The sequence below is a fragment of the Etheostoma cragini genome, chromosome 9, assembly GCF_013103735.1.
Source record: "Etheostoma cragini isolate CJK2018 chromosome 9, CSU_Ecrag_1.0, whole genome shotgun sequence".
Classification (NCBI taxonomy): domain Eukaryota; kingdom Metazoa; phylum Chordata; class Actinopteri; order Perciformes; family Percidae; genus Etheostoma; species Etheostoma cragini.
The window spans coordinates 21,806,490-21,821,332 of record NC_048415.1 but is presented as its reverse complement, the minus strand read 5'-3'; the positions used below and the strand labels follow the sequence as shown (position 1 = coordinate 21,821,332).

The 14,843-nt window shown below is 39.9% G+C and overlaps 1 protein-coding gene across 1 annotated transcript; it reads left to right on the top strand.

Moving 5' to 3' along the window:
* The first annotated feature begins 9,335 nt into the window (after positions 1-9,335).
* Positions 9,336-12,640, top strand: glulb (glutamate-ammonia ligase (glutamine synthase) b). The gene is made up of 7 exons (XM_034882309.1): positions 9,336-9,571; positions 10,034-10,214; positions 10,326-10,487; positions 10,572-10,718; positions 11,476-11,603; positions 11,741-11,940; positions 12,020-12,640. The coding sequence occupies exons 2-7, from the start codon at positions 10,049-10,051 to the stop codon at positions 12,336-12,338; spliced, it is 1,122 nt and encodes a 373-aa protein (XP_034738200.1). The 5' UTR covers positions 9,336-9,571; positions 10,034-10,048; the 3' UTR covers positions 12,339-12,640.
* The last annotated feature ends 2,203 nt before the right edge of the window (positions 12,641-14,843 follow it).

Here is a 14,843-nt window from a genome sequence, read left to right as displayed (position 1 = left end):
TTGAAAGCTGATTCTGGTTTCCAACTTCGGCCCAGGTGTGTCTGTTAAAAACGGACAGAGACAACTTCTCTCTTTTGATGCTTTATTATAATCAAGCATTAGTATAAACATGGGCGTGGGTAGCTCTGCTATGGCTGTGTGTTTGTGTGGTAATAAAAGAAATGACATTGTAAAGGCTACCATACACAATGCATAGAAATCATATACGCTAGTAAATAATAACAATGAACCAATATTAATTTCATTATCTTTATGAGCAAGGACGTTGAACAATCGCCATTCTATCGAATCAACAGCCAGGTGGAACCTAGCTAACCGGTGGAACCTAGCTAACAGGGGAAGAACACAAACAAGCTAACTTATAAATTTGCCAGAACTACAGGCTTAAATTAACTGACAACATTAGTTATATGATTTACAGTTCTCATAGATGCACACACTCAATCTCAGCTGATTATCCTCTGGACAGCTAGTCTCTTTTTCTTTTCTCTCACTTTTGTGCTGTGTGCGTGTCTGTGCTCTTCTCCGACATACACTCACGAATCACACCTGATAGATGATGATAGATGAAAGTAACAAGCCAATTTTGGAAAATATAAGGAGTAGAAAGTACCGATATTTGTGTTAAAATGTAAAAGTAAAAAGTCACCAAAATGACTGATATTATCTGAAAAATCTACTTGAGTACAGTAACAAAGTATTTGTACTTCGTTACTACCTCCCCATGGGGTTAGGGAAAAGTTTTCCAGCTTGCTCCGTTGGTGGTGAAGGAGTTTGCTTATGCTAACGATAGCAATGCTAAGCTGAAGTAACAACCAATTATTAGCGATTGGTTATGGCAGATCCAGAGTGGCTCTTGGCAGATCCAATAGTTTTAAACTTCAACAGAGTACCCGCCTTCGAGGAAGTAAACACTTTTCAATGGAGAGTTGCCAGACTCCCTGTACAAATGAAATGTATAAGAGTCCAGTAGGAAAAGGCTAGGTCCCCTATATTTAAGGATGAACAGTTATTTTACGAGAGAAAAACAACAAGATGCAGTGAGAAATCCATCAACCACAACAACATCTGACAAACAAAGTGAACACGTACCCAGTGCTGCTGTTGCCCTGAAATGTTTTTGTTTTCCTCTCACTTTTTGGCATTGCACTGTAAAACAGTTGTTTTGCACCCCCCTTCCCTTCCCTCTTTATTCCCAACCCCCTCAGAATCACCTTTTCATTTTAAATCAACATCTGGAGTAGGAAGAAGTCCCCGAAAGTGCTTTTGTTTTCTGCGTCAGAACAGATTTCAGATGGACTGAGTCACAACTTTGGGCAGCTGCAATGATTTGTCCTAAATAGGGTGCATTCTAAAAGCAGGACTTTTACAGCCTCTGTCTCCATTTACAGAATTAGGATTTCTACGTCCAAATCTTATTTCAAGCATTTGGCGTGGAAAGCATTTTGTCATCTCATTAAAACATTTTCATCCACAATCCCTTGACAAATACAGCAGCATAAAAAACTAAAAAAGATTTGACAGCATAGAATTATTAATGATATCAACATAGGTCCTGTTATTGCCTGTTCAGACTCTCAACATAAAAAGACCGAACAGCAGGGCCCACATTGGATTATGTCAACTTGAGGCCTAAACTCAACTGTAAGCAGTGCATATCTGTGACAGTATCTGACCAAAAAGGACAAATAACTAGGAAAAAAAGTAACATTAGCGTTGCACAGCCGAGAGCCAATTGTTTGTTTCCAGTGTGTATCAGCCCTCAGAACATAGGATGCCTTCACATGCAATGTGACAAGACTTCCTCTATTCTTATCTTCTGGTTTTGCGGCTGCTACGGTGGAGGGGAGCAGGGATAAGGCATGGGGGTTGGGGGAGTTGGTGGGCTCCTGGCAGTGGCCTGACGGAGGAGCGGCTGACACAGCCTCAGCCTCTCCGCTCCATGACTGTGTGCCCGCAAGACAGCACGCAGCCATCTGCTGGATCCCCCCACCATCACCAACACACCTCAGACCCTCCACCCCATCAGGATGCTGTTATTACCACTGACAATGCAACAAGCTAATTAGAAGAGCTACTGTGCTAATTATAAATGCACAGAAGTGTTGATGGAGATTTCTATTTGGGGCTCAGCTCTGCGCACGATTTCCCCTCGATTAAAGGCAAATGTAGCATGTAAAACTGTGTGATTGTCTTTTACACCCCTGCATGATGCTGATTCACAATGACACCCGACAGACAGCTGGAATGGCTGAGGGCCGCCTGACTTCTGAGGGCTGTAAGAAAGAGACGTGCTCCAAGCCCCTGCAAACAAAGTGGGAAATGAGTTGTGTGGTACGCTGAAGGGATGCTAGACTGGAAATAACACCCACAATCCATAACATTTGGTCTACTTTCTCTGTCAATTAAGAGACAAGCAACAACATGAATACAAAGGCAACAACACGCCTACAGAATGGAACCCCTGCCCAAAACAACCACTAGTTTTCTTTGATATCAAAGTCAGGTTTACTGCAAAGCTTTTCAAAATTTGCATTAGGCCCCAAAAGAGGGAATAAAAAAAGATTGCGTGTTTTGATAAACCTTCCTATGAATCTTGCACTATTATGTACTTAAAATACTTCAAAAGAACACAAAAATGTGTTATATATCACTAAACTTTCTTACGTTAAACCGAATCTCTCAAAATAGCTTGCAAAATCGATAAATGCTACATCGTCTCTTTCTGAAAATTCATATCAAAACTGTACATTTTGTGCCCTAAATTGAGCAAGCTTTCAAATTCAAAGTTTTAGGGCAAGGGTGTCTTAATTTCACTAATGGCCACATTGGAAGATGAGAATCACATACAAGGCCCAGATATGTATAGTTTATTGACACGCTATTATTAATCAAAAAAGTAAAATATCTTTGACTGTATTATTGCATGCCTCATATAGCCTTCTCACCTACAGTTTGGTCCACATAAATCCTTGAAAAAGTTCTTAAGCCATTAGAGGATTAAGCAAATCAAGAAAAACAATGACTAGATTTTAGGCTACCACACAGCTGACTCATAACCTGTTTCACAGCCTGAAACCCGTTGGGTGTGTGGGAATGGGGGAGCAGTTTCCTTTTGCGAAAGTATGGGATGGGCAACAAATTGATCGGGAACCTAAATTAATTAAGGGCCGGACCAAAATTTGCAACCTGGGTCCAATCAGGACAGAGGCTAAGTGTGGACAACCCTGGCACTTTGTACATTATAATAGACGTAAACTTGTTTTTAGTGATGGTCGCCTTAAAATGACTTGTGTCAATGACAGCGTGTTGTGCCATACATGCAGATAAATGGCGCCAGTACCCAAAGATGTGCGTTTCTCCACCAGTAAAACTTAAAAATAGCAACTTTCCCCATTTTGACGTTTAGCCTAGCGCAGAGCCATTGCAACCATAAACAACACTGGCATAGCCACGTCATCCTCCCCAGCACCACTCTTTCGACCAAAAATAATCACATCAAACCAAGATGGCGGCAGCCAAATTGCCAAACTTTAGGCTTTAAAACGGTAGTTCCACAAACATTTTATTTTAACAGTCTATGCTAGTTACACATCCAGCTGGAGCCAGGACACAGTTAGCTTAGCTTAGCTTAGCAAAAACACTGGAAGCAGAGGTAAACAGCTACCCTTGGAATGTCCAGAGGTAAAAAAAAAACTACCCAAAATAGTGTTTTTACAAGGGTTGTTGTATTGGGCAATTTCTTGGTCTTTCTTTCAGTTTTTTTGCTATGCTCAGATAATTAACTCCTCACTGTAGTTTTTTCATATTTAATTGACAGATATGAGAGTGGTATACATTTTCTCATCTTACTATAAGCAGAAAAAGCTAATAAAAAAGCAAATAAGCATATTTCTCCAAATGTCAAACTGTTCCTTTAATACAGAAATTTGCAAAACAAAACAGAAACACTGTAGTTGTACCTAAGTGCAGTCAGGATGATCCAGTGTATCTTTGCCATGTGTACAGTAATTCTACCTAACTAGAGCTAATTGTACTGCCATTTAAGCACTGCACTTCAAGCATGCTGCCTGTGCCTGGCTGCCTTATTACAGGCAAAGGCCGAGCAGATCGTCAGAAAATGTCTGGAAGCCTACAGGGTCTCTACATATTAATGAACTTCTCCTCACACGGGAATATTGAGAGCATCTCCTTTTCTTTTTACATCCCTCCTTTATTATGCTCGTTTGTTTAATTAAAAAGAGTGTTTTAGGGAAATGAGCTGCTGTCGACTGCCTCTGGGGTGGTTCCCACCAGGAAGTGAGCTACTGGCATTTATATGGAGTAGCTGGGTGACATTGATCAGGCCTGAGACCTGCTAAAAATTTTATTGTTTTTAGCCATGTACACCTCATTAGTTGGGTTATAATTTGGTGGTCTGATAATTAGAAATATAGGAGACATAATATTGAACAACTATAGGATGTTTGCAGGAGAAATGTAGATTGGCTCCATCAAAACATGGCCTGAGGCAGCTTTTAAATTCAAGCCACACAGTCTTTGATCGTTAATAAAAGCGAGGTTTCAGATAAGCTCATCTCTTCTGTAATAATAACATGAATAAACAGTACTTCATATGGCAAGAAGCAGCTCTCCGTTATAGCTTCCAATTTCTCCATTCTTTATCCTTTCAGAATCCAATTCACTTCAAGACTCAACAGAAATGAGCCCGAGTTAAACAGATAATAGACATCCAGCTTTTTTATTTCCAGTTTATAACAGTGACAAGTTTGTGGAGAATACCACCACTCTTGAATCCCTTTTTAATTGCTTTTCAACAGTGGTAACAAAGGAGTAATTTAGACCACATACAATAGCATTCTCAGCTGGCCTGCCCTAGTTATTCCACAAAGAAACTTTTAATTCAAAGTCCTGTGTAGATTAATTTTCTGATATGTTAAACATTGTTCTGCATACTAATTGACACCCTTTTTTATTGTGTAAAGCAATTCTTTTCATGAAGACGTAATTAAAAGGGTTGGCGAGGCTTTTATAACGCACGTTAGGACAGAAATTAGCCAATTACCTTTTCTGTTTGAGGGGTGAAATGACCACCATAGCTTATGTTGCCCACTTAATGTTTTTTTTAAATCCCCCCATATTTAGTATTCCAAGCCAAAAGAGAGAGACAGAGAGCACATTACCAAGCCAATATATATCTGTCCTCATACTGTACATGAATTGTTGTAAAACAAAGCTTTACATTGTTCTCAGGACATGTCAGCATTCTTTTTTTCTGTATGTTGTAAAGGAAATAAAATCCGTATTCATCTTATTGTATCATCCTTCAAGTCATTGCAAAGCAGAGAATCTTTTATGCATGTTGGGACCGAAAACCACAATAAAAACTCATTTGCAACTCTGGATTTAAGATTTATTATTCACAAAAACAGAAAACTGATCAGATGGTTTTGTCTCCCAGCAGTCTTTCAGATGGGTGAGAAGACTGTATGGTGTACAGGTGGAGTGATTGTGCCACCCTGTGGTCAAAATTGTTCCAACATGTCAAGAAGTGTGTTTTTCGTGTTGCTACTTCACTTAGACGTTTGACTGTGCAGAATTATGTATGAGTGAGTTTGTTTTCACATTCATCTGCTGAAGGTGTTCAACTTGGTGCAATTGTGACTCAGGAGGTGGAGCAGTTGTCTACCAACCATGGTCCGACCCCTGGCTCATGCAGTCTACAAGTCTAACTGTCAAGACACAACAACAAGACACAAGGTGGCACCTTGTATGGCAGCCTTGGCCACCAGTGTGTGAATAGGGTGAATGGAGCCCGTAGTGTAAAGCGCTTTGAGCAGACGTTAAACTAAATAAATGCAGTTCATTTATCTAGAATCTCAGTTTAACACCTGGACATATGACTAGGAGTTTATGACATTGCAACTAGTTTTACAAGATGCTGGTCTTGTCATGTGACCAGGCAGGTTTTCGAATTAGCCCCCTCCCCTTTCTTATAAAATTAAACATCCCAAGTAATCTCTGCTAGATCTGATTAGTGCAATAAATCTTTCAGTTAAATAGTACAAACAACTAATGTTTTCAGTAATGATAGCAGGTTTTTAAACCACATAAAAGAATAAGTAATGATCACTCGTAAGTTTAATTAGAAACAAAGTCTGGGTTTACAGTGTACCAATAGTCTATTTAAGGACTTTCAGTCAGGATTTAGAAAGCATCACAGCACAGCGACGGCACTGGTGAAAATTACTAATGACCTTCTAACTGCTGCTGAGAAAGGACTTGACTCTGTACTAGTTTTACTAGATCTTAGTGCTGCATTTGACACCCCAAACTTCCCTTTCCCGAGCCACATCAACCAGCTCCGACTGGGGAATCCAGAGGCGTTCCCAGGCCAGGTTGGAGATATAATCTCTCCACCTAGTCCTTGGTCTTGCCTGGAACACCTCCCTAGGGAGGCGCCCAAGAGGCATCCTTACCAGATGTCCGAACCACCTCAACTGGCTTCTTTCGAAGCGAAGGAGCAGCGGCTCTACTCCGAGCTCCTCTTGGATGACTGAGCTTCTGTGGTAATGGTTACGGTAAACAGATGTTTTAAGTGAATGCTAATTGTGTTACCTTCAATATGCTGCCTATTACAGAGGGGTGTAATATGTCATATGTAATATGTCATACATACACACATGCATGGTCTATATTTAGAGTTCATAGACTGTTTGCCATTTGTGCAGTCAATGGTTTTGTTGCACGTCCTGAGTCTTACCCCCTGCCCCCCCCCCCCCCACACACACACACACACACACACACACACATGCCTTTTTAGCCTAAATGGCAGAATACATTTTTACACAAAAACTATTTTTTTAGTTTGAGTGATATTTGAGTGACGCTTTAAATCAAAAGGGACAAAAATAATCCCATAGAAAACAAAACCCCCGAAAAATCTGTCATCTGGGTTACACAACGGAAGTTCTCCAAGACTCTAGGGGGAGTACTAAGTGGAAAAGCTTGATTTTTGACCCCCCGGAAGAGAGGCTCAGCCTTTTTATTACCACGAGTGTACAGACACGTCTCCGAGTCCAGAGACACACCCACCAAAGAAGAGGACACATTTCTCAAACATAGACTTTAAAGTGTAAAAAAAAGAAAAGAAAAAAATACTTTAGGGTGAAACAGCTTGTATCAGCTAGCTGCCTGTCACCTGAACACACTGTAAAAAAAAAACACATACTCACTGTCTGCTTCCAGCTTGTAACTGACAAGAGTGTTTTGGGGGTGGAGGTGGGGGGATTAGTGCGCAGAAGCACAGAAGGGAGGGGACGGGATGAGGAGGAGGGAGGGGCGAGCTAGGCTCGTTTTATTTGAAAATACTTTGAACATCAACAAGTAATAACGCCACCCAACATTGCTTAGAGCACTATTCATTTGATCTATGATCTCAAAGCAGTTGCAAACCGTTTCCCAACAGTGCACCCTCTTCTGAACGTCCCCCCAAATCAAGCTGTTCCACTTAGTGCGCCCCCTAGAGGCCTGGAAAACCTTTGTTGTGTAAACTGGTGGCAGCAGGTTTTTTGTTGCATTTGTTTCCAGGGTTTATGTGCTTTTCTTTTTGCATGTTTTCAGTTTTTTGGGGTTTGTGTGTTTTTCTTTTGCATGTTTTCAGTTTTTTCGGGGTTTGTGTGCTTTTCTTTTTGCATGTTTTCTGTTTTGGGGTTTTTTGTGCTTTTCTTATTGCATGTTTTCTGTTTTGGGGGGTTTTGTGCGTTTCTTTTTGCATGTTTTCTGTTTTTGGGGTTTTTGTGCGTTTCTTTTTGCATGTTTTCTGTTTTTGGTGGATGTGTGCTTTCCTTTTGACTAATAGATGCGCATGTGTTGGCAAATTAATAACGCTGTTTTCTTTATTTGTTTGTGTTTTGTCTATTTATGTGTGTTTCATTAAGTTGTAGTGCGTTTGCCCCTGTCAGCCACCGTACTCAACTGCACACAAGCAATTGTCTGCTTTTCTGCATTTTAGCCACTAGATGTCACTGCCTGACCATAGACCACTTGCTGCAATCCAGTGATAGGATTCTGTTGTAAGGAGACTGAATGTTTTTATAGTTTCAGATAATTATGTTCTGTTAATTAAGCAATTACCTTTGATTTGAAGCATTTTGTGAACAGAATGTGATACAAAGTTCTATCTATGAAACAATACTGTCCAAAAAGCAGAGTGATGGTCTTAGCCTGTCCTTAGCTATAGGTCTGGATAGACAGTTTGTGTTAGATGAAACAGACATCGATCCCTTTGAAATAATCTGTGAAATGCTCCCAATCTCCTGCCAAAGGCTCAGCAGCTGCAGTGATTCCTTTGATCAACAAAAAGCAAAGGACACAACAAGACAAGCTGTCAGTCTGCATGTCGCCATAGTGAAAATGGTAGGTTGACAGAAAGGAACAGACAAAGGCTTGTATCCTGATGTGTGGAATCTCTTACCCTGAAATTTCTTGTTCTAGAGGTTAAACAAATTTTAATGTTTTTTAGACAGACTTAAGCATGTTTACTTACCTGCATTGTTGTGGGCTGTTTTCCACATAAAGTGTCTGTATCTAAAAAAGGAAAATGACCTAAAAAGTGTGCTATATATATATATATATATATATATATATATATATATATATATATATATATATATATATATATATATATATATATATATATATATATATATATACACACTGCGTAGATTAATTAACAAGATCAGCCAATACAACTATAATTATCTTATTATATGCTTTTGTACTTGAGCAAGATTTAGCCTACTACAATTAATTGTTACTTTTAGAGTTTTTAAACTGTGTTATTGCTATGTTTACATTAGTTAAGGATCTACTTAATCCCTCACTGGTGTAAAAGTATATACAGTAAAATATATAGCCTAAAGTGGCATAGTAGGTTTGGTTTTAATAATGGTTGGACAGTTTTTTCAGTTGATGCATAAAGAGATTATTCTGTAAAATATTTAGTTATGAAATACTGTAAGTATAACTTACTTAAGACAGCTCTTGTGTGATATTTCACATATTATTTTGCTAATGTACATTTATCAATTTTCAGTTGTTTCCCTTTACTTTATACTCTGTTTTAAGTGTTTGTTGCCATTTTAAAAACATCATCTATAACGCTGCCCTGACTTTCCTATTGGTTTGAACTTCACAGAACAAATTGTTCTGTTTATGACACTCATATTTTACAAGAATCATAGGATCAGGTTAACGACACTAGCTAGCGCACCACATTTACATCCTGTTTGATTTGCTCGCGGTCCGAATGAGTTTTTTTTCATAGTTTTTTTTTTTATGTTTCACAAATGTTGATGCGAGGGAGCTTCCCTGCGGGCTTTCATCGCAGTGACGGACTGATCACGTTGTTGTTCGGCCAATCAGAGGCGGCGGGGATGCTCGGCAGCGCTATAAATCCTAACTGAAAACAGGGAAAGAAGCAGGAATGAAAAACAATAGGTACCTTCACAAATACCACGCATCCAGAGGCTATTATAGTCTTTTGATATTTTCCTACACTTAACATAAGGTAAGAGCTTTTAATCTGCAGGTTGATTTATTCCTACACTGAGAATTAGTTTTCTGTTTGTGTGCTGCTGAACTTTCCCTTTGTTCTAGGCTACCTGTTTGTTATGTCTATGTTTAGATGTTGACATTACTCTAACGTTACCATAAATGCTTTGTAATTTAACGGGTGTTGTTTTCGTCTAATCCTGTCTCATATGAGCATCGGAGCAGTAGAAGAATAAACAAGTTGTAGGCTGACAGATGGAGCTGTTATTCGTTCAAAATGTTAATTTTCCTTGTCAAAAACATTTAGTTGAATAGCTTGATTTTCTATAGCTCTGAAGTTCTGTGTTAGTTTTTTCTGTGCATTTCAATGACACCCTTTCTGGTTGTACACAGCATTTGTGTATGTGCATTGAGATGTAGTCAAAAGACATTGACATTGTTCTTATCGAGGCTATCGTCTTTTCTCTTCACTCTGTAGGTTTTGGTCAAGAAAATGGCCACCTCAGCAAGTTCCAAACTGAACAAAGCTGTTAAGCAGCAGTACATGAACCTCCCTCAGGGGGACAAGACCCAAGCCATGTACATTTGGATAGATGGCTCTGGAGAGGGACTACGCTGCAAGACCAGAACTTTGGATTGTGAACCCAAGACAATTGAGGGTAAAATCTGGTTCCAGTGTGAACAAATCTTCCGCAGCAGTATTCAGTAAAAAATGATACTTTTAAAACTTTGGAGTAGATAATTGATTTCAGTATTTTTTTCTGTGTCAGATCTTCCTGAGTGGAACTTTGATGGCTCCAGCACCTTCCAGTCAGAGGGCTCCAACAGCGACATGTTCCTGATCCCTGTCGCTATGTTCAGAGACCCGTTCAGAAAAGACCCCAACAAGCTGGTGCTCTGTGAGGTGCTCAAGTACAACCGCAAGCCAGCAGGTAAGCAGATAAGAACAAGCCCAAAAGTGGCTGCAGTTAAAGCTGTTATGAAGTTCATCTCTACTCACTATGTTGTTCCAACAGAGACCAATCTGCGCCAAACCTGTAAACAGATCATGAGCATGGTGGAGAATAACCACCCATGGTTTGGTATGGAGCAGGAATACACTCTCCTGAGCACAGATGGACACCCCTTTGGCTGGCCCTCTAATGGCTTTCCAGGTCCACAAGGTTAGTGTTGGTTCTCTTGCTTGTCTTATTAACTTAGATGCACATTTTATTCTGTGTTTGTCCTTATTCTGAAAGATATATATATATTATAGTAAAGATATATATTTTGACTAAGCTGTTTACCTGGCACTACTATTCCTGTGTACAAGCAGCCGTGCAAAATAGGAGTGGAAAAGTTTTCCACCAGTGGCGAACTTGTTCAACCATATCAACACAGCTCCCTATTTCCTTTATTTGACCACCTTCTTAAAAATGATGTTGGCATTGCAATGTTTGCACATATCCAAAAACAAGGTGATATTTAAGTGTTTAAAAGTAGGTGTGTTTCTTCTTAGGACCAGAGATGTAGGCTTTTCTTTTGGTCATGCATCTCTTCCACAGCCTTGTCTACTGCTAGTTGGTTTGTGTACAACCATAGCAACGCACAGAGCTGCCCATAAGCCGTAAACAGACAAGAGGCCCATAAACTGTTGCAAACTGCTGTAAAAGCCTGATTGAGACGCGTATTCCAAATGCGCTCTATATGCATTTGGGGGGCTCTGGGACCCTGTGACACAGACTATACGTGTCAGAAGAATAATACCCGAATAATACCAGCATATCCCACAACTTAATTGTAAAATGCTTTATTCAGAAAAAGGCATTATGCTGAATATCCAAACGGAATATGCAGTTTACATGACTTGTATACATGTGTACATTAGGAATCCTAAAGGTCAGATCAGTGAACATATTTGGTTACTTTCCACCTGATTAGGGCCTTATTACTGTGGAGTGGGAGCAGATAAGGCATATGGGCGAGACGTAGTGGAGGCGCACTACAGAGCCTGTCTATACGCTGGGGTCAACATCTGTGGCACCAATGCTGAAGTTATGCCAGCTCAGGTATTGTCCCTTTGTCTTGTTGTTTTTGTGTTGTCTCATTTTCACGGAAAAATGCATTTTTTGTTGTCAAATTGTGTGATACCAAATAACAATAATAATTGAATTATGTCAATAATCTAGTCCCTGATATGTTTCAGTGGGAGTTCCAGGTTGGGCCTTGTGAAGGAATCAAAATGGGGGACCATCTGTGGATTGCTCGCTTCATCCTTCACAGAGTCTGTGAGGATTTTGGTGTGGTGGTCTCTTTTGACCCCAAACCAATCTCAGGGAACTGGAATGGTGCCGGTTGCCACACCAACTTCAGCACAAAGGAGATGCGAGAGGATGGCGGACTTAAGTAAGAATGCATTTTTGTTGTTTCAGTTTTATTGTATAATTTTGAATTTGAGTGTTTTTTAACTAGTTTTGTTTTACAGAATCATTGAGGAGTCGATCGAAAGGCTGGCAAAGAGACACAGGTATCACATCCGGGCCTACGATCCCAAAGGCGGGCTCGACAATGCCAGACGTCTCACCGGCCATCATGAAACCTCGAGCATTGACGAGTTCTCGGCTGGTGTGGCCAATCGTGGTGCCAGCATCCGCATTCCTCGTTCAGTAGGGCAGGACAAGAAGGGCTACTTTGAGGACCGCCGTCCATCCGCCAACTGCGACCCTTACATCGTCACAGAGTCGCTAGTGCGCACATGTTTACTCAAGGAAGAAGGACAGGAGCCCACAGATTACAGCAAGTGAACAGTCTTATAACCATGTCTCATTACCAGTACTGTATTTAGCCATGTACTTTCAAGACTTGGATTGATCTTTACCATTTTACATTTTTTACATGACAGATTAAACAGTAATTGAGGTATAGTTGTATACAGCAAGTCTTTACCTCTGGCTCAAAAACTGCCAACACATATTATCATGGTGTCATGATATCTGATAACATGTATAAAACAACATTATTGTAATGTACTAATGAAAAACTATCTATAGATCTTGTAACTCTAACCCAAAGGATCGAAAGGCATTTGAATATTCTTAGTAGTCTTGGCCTCTGACACATGTTGTGGATAGAGACAGTAAGGTCACTTTGTAAGGCACCATAGCCAATCTACTTTAGTGTTTGTGTTTTTTTTTAATATTGGAAGTCTGTTTTTCCCTTGTTCTCAAAGAATAAAGAGCTAACATTTTACATATGACTTTTAACTAAAGTTTATTCCTATATGTACCCAGACTGTCAGCTGATATTAATCTCTGAAATGTGACCAGCGTTAAGGAAAAAGGCACCGTAATGTTCAGCAAATTGTGGTTAATTAAGACATGGGAACATCCACATCATCCCTCTAATTCAGCTAAAGTGGCTGCATCAATAGAAAGTAACCTGGAAAAAATAACCTGAAAACCCTTGTGGAAGGATGGTTAATCTTGAGCAGTTAGTTGTACAGTGTATTGTATTACTCACTGCATTGTATTAGCATTAGCAACTTAAAGAAGTTCAGGCAACTAAAATCGTTTTACAGTTCAGAAGAAAAACTTTAACTTGATTAAAACTTTATAACACTGACAAGCCAACTAGATACTATATGGAGCAGACAAATCAAGACTTTAAAGTTAATCTACGCCATGAACTCCCCAAATACAGTTTGTCAAATGCCCTACCAGAAACGAGAATACTTTGGATCATTGCTAGAATACAATCAGCAGTGTCCAAAACGCACTGTCCACCTGTTTCCTGCATACTGTCAGAAAGCTCTGCACGTGTGAGGACATTTAAGCAGTGGGAACAGTTAAGCTATGGAAGATCTTCAGGCATGCTTAGACTGCAGGCTGGCAGGTTATCAGGATCAGCGCGGATGAGTACACAAAGGCAATGACTTCAAGCAACAAGGTGAGCTATAATAATGACAAAGACTGGTTCGCAGCTTAGCTCAGACAGCTGAGGTTGCACAAGGAAGAGTTTCTGACAGGGACACGTTTAGAGAGAGTTAAAGTACAGGTTTAACAAGGCGAGACTTTCTAAAAGACAGAAACTCCCACAGCAGTTGTCAAAAAACTCTTCTTCTACTTCTACTCTACTTCTAGATAGGTCACAGACAGATAATTGACAGAGGGAAAGCAGAAAAGTTGATAAAATCCCTGGTTTTAACTAATACATTATTTTATATTTCATACATTTGTGTTTGTGTGATTTATCATTTAGGCAATTAGCCTAAATTGAAAATTAATAATGTGTGCTTGAGAAGTTATTTCAGTTGTGGGTAATGAAATGGGATCACTGGTGTCAGTAAAGTGACAGTGTGGTCGAGAGAAGCTCTATAGTCATAATAGTGTTCCATGTTCTATCTCATCACCAGCCATGTCTTTTCTAATTGTCCTTAAGTGAGGCATTGAACCTCTACTCACAAAAACTAAACACAATTTTTGTGCAAATAAGTTGTGGTCTCATGTTCATTAGGAAACATATCATGTGTATAGAGGTGTATATGAGCTAAATGAGGGAAGAGACAAGAGCAAAAAAAGTAGCAAACAAACACATAAGAATCCTTACATCTAAAAAGTACATAGCCCAAGGTGGCTCCAGTGTTTTATGTCACACTTTACTTGTTGATCATACAAAATTATATAGTGATCAAGAGCTTACAGTGTAATGCTCTATTAAACCTGGAGCCTCATTTCCATGGGAGCTGAAATCCAACTTCAGGCAATCAGGTGCTGGTGGGCGGGGGTGGGGCCCCATACCAGCTAAAGCATAAGAACAGGCAGGTCGAGAATAGGTTTAGTTCACAAAGTTCAAACTGCAACTGTGGTTGTCAAAAATCTCCTAAAAAGTGAATGTATCAAACATCACTTGCTTGATATTTGTGTGCCCTTTTCATTACACAATACAGACTATTCATCGCAAATAATGAGGAATCGGAACTGCAATTTAATGAGAGGCTCTAGACTTAATCAGATATCAGAGTCCAAACAGTAAATGAAGCACCATCCTTGGCTGCGTTAGCTCTAATCTCATCACGTAAATGCAGTCAGAGATACTATCACCGCTATCACTGTGGACAACAGATTGGCTGTTTTCTGTTCTACCCCTCCCTCTCATCTTTACCCCCTTTCTCCCACAAAGCCTCCTACCCTGCGGCGGTGGGTTTGGGGACATGCAGTGAAACTGTCACAGTGTTGCTGGCCTGATGATTGGAAACTTGAGCAGCTGTGAAAGCAAAGCCACCCAGTGAGACAGAGAGGTTAGAGAACCCT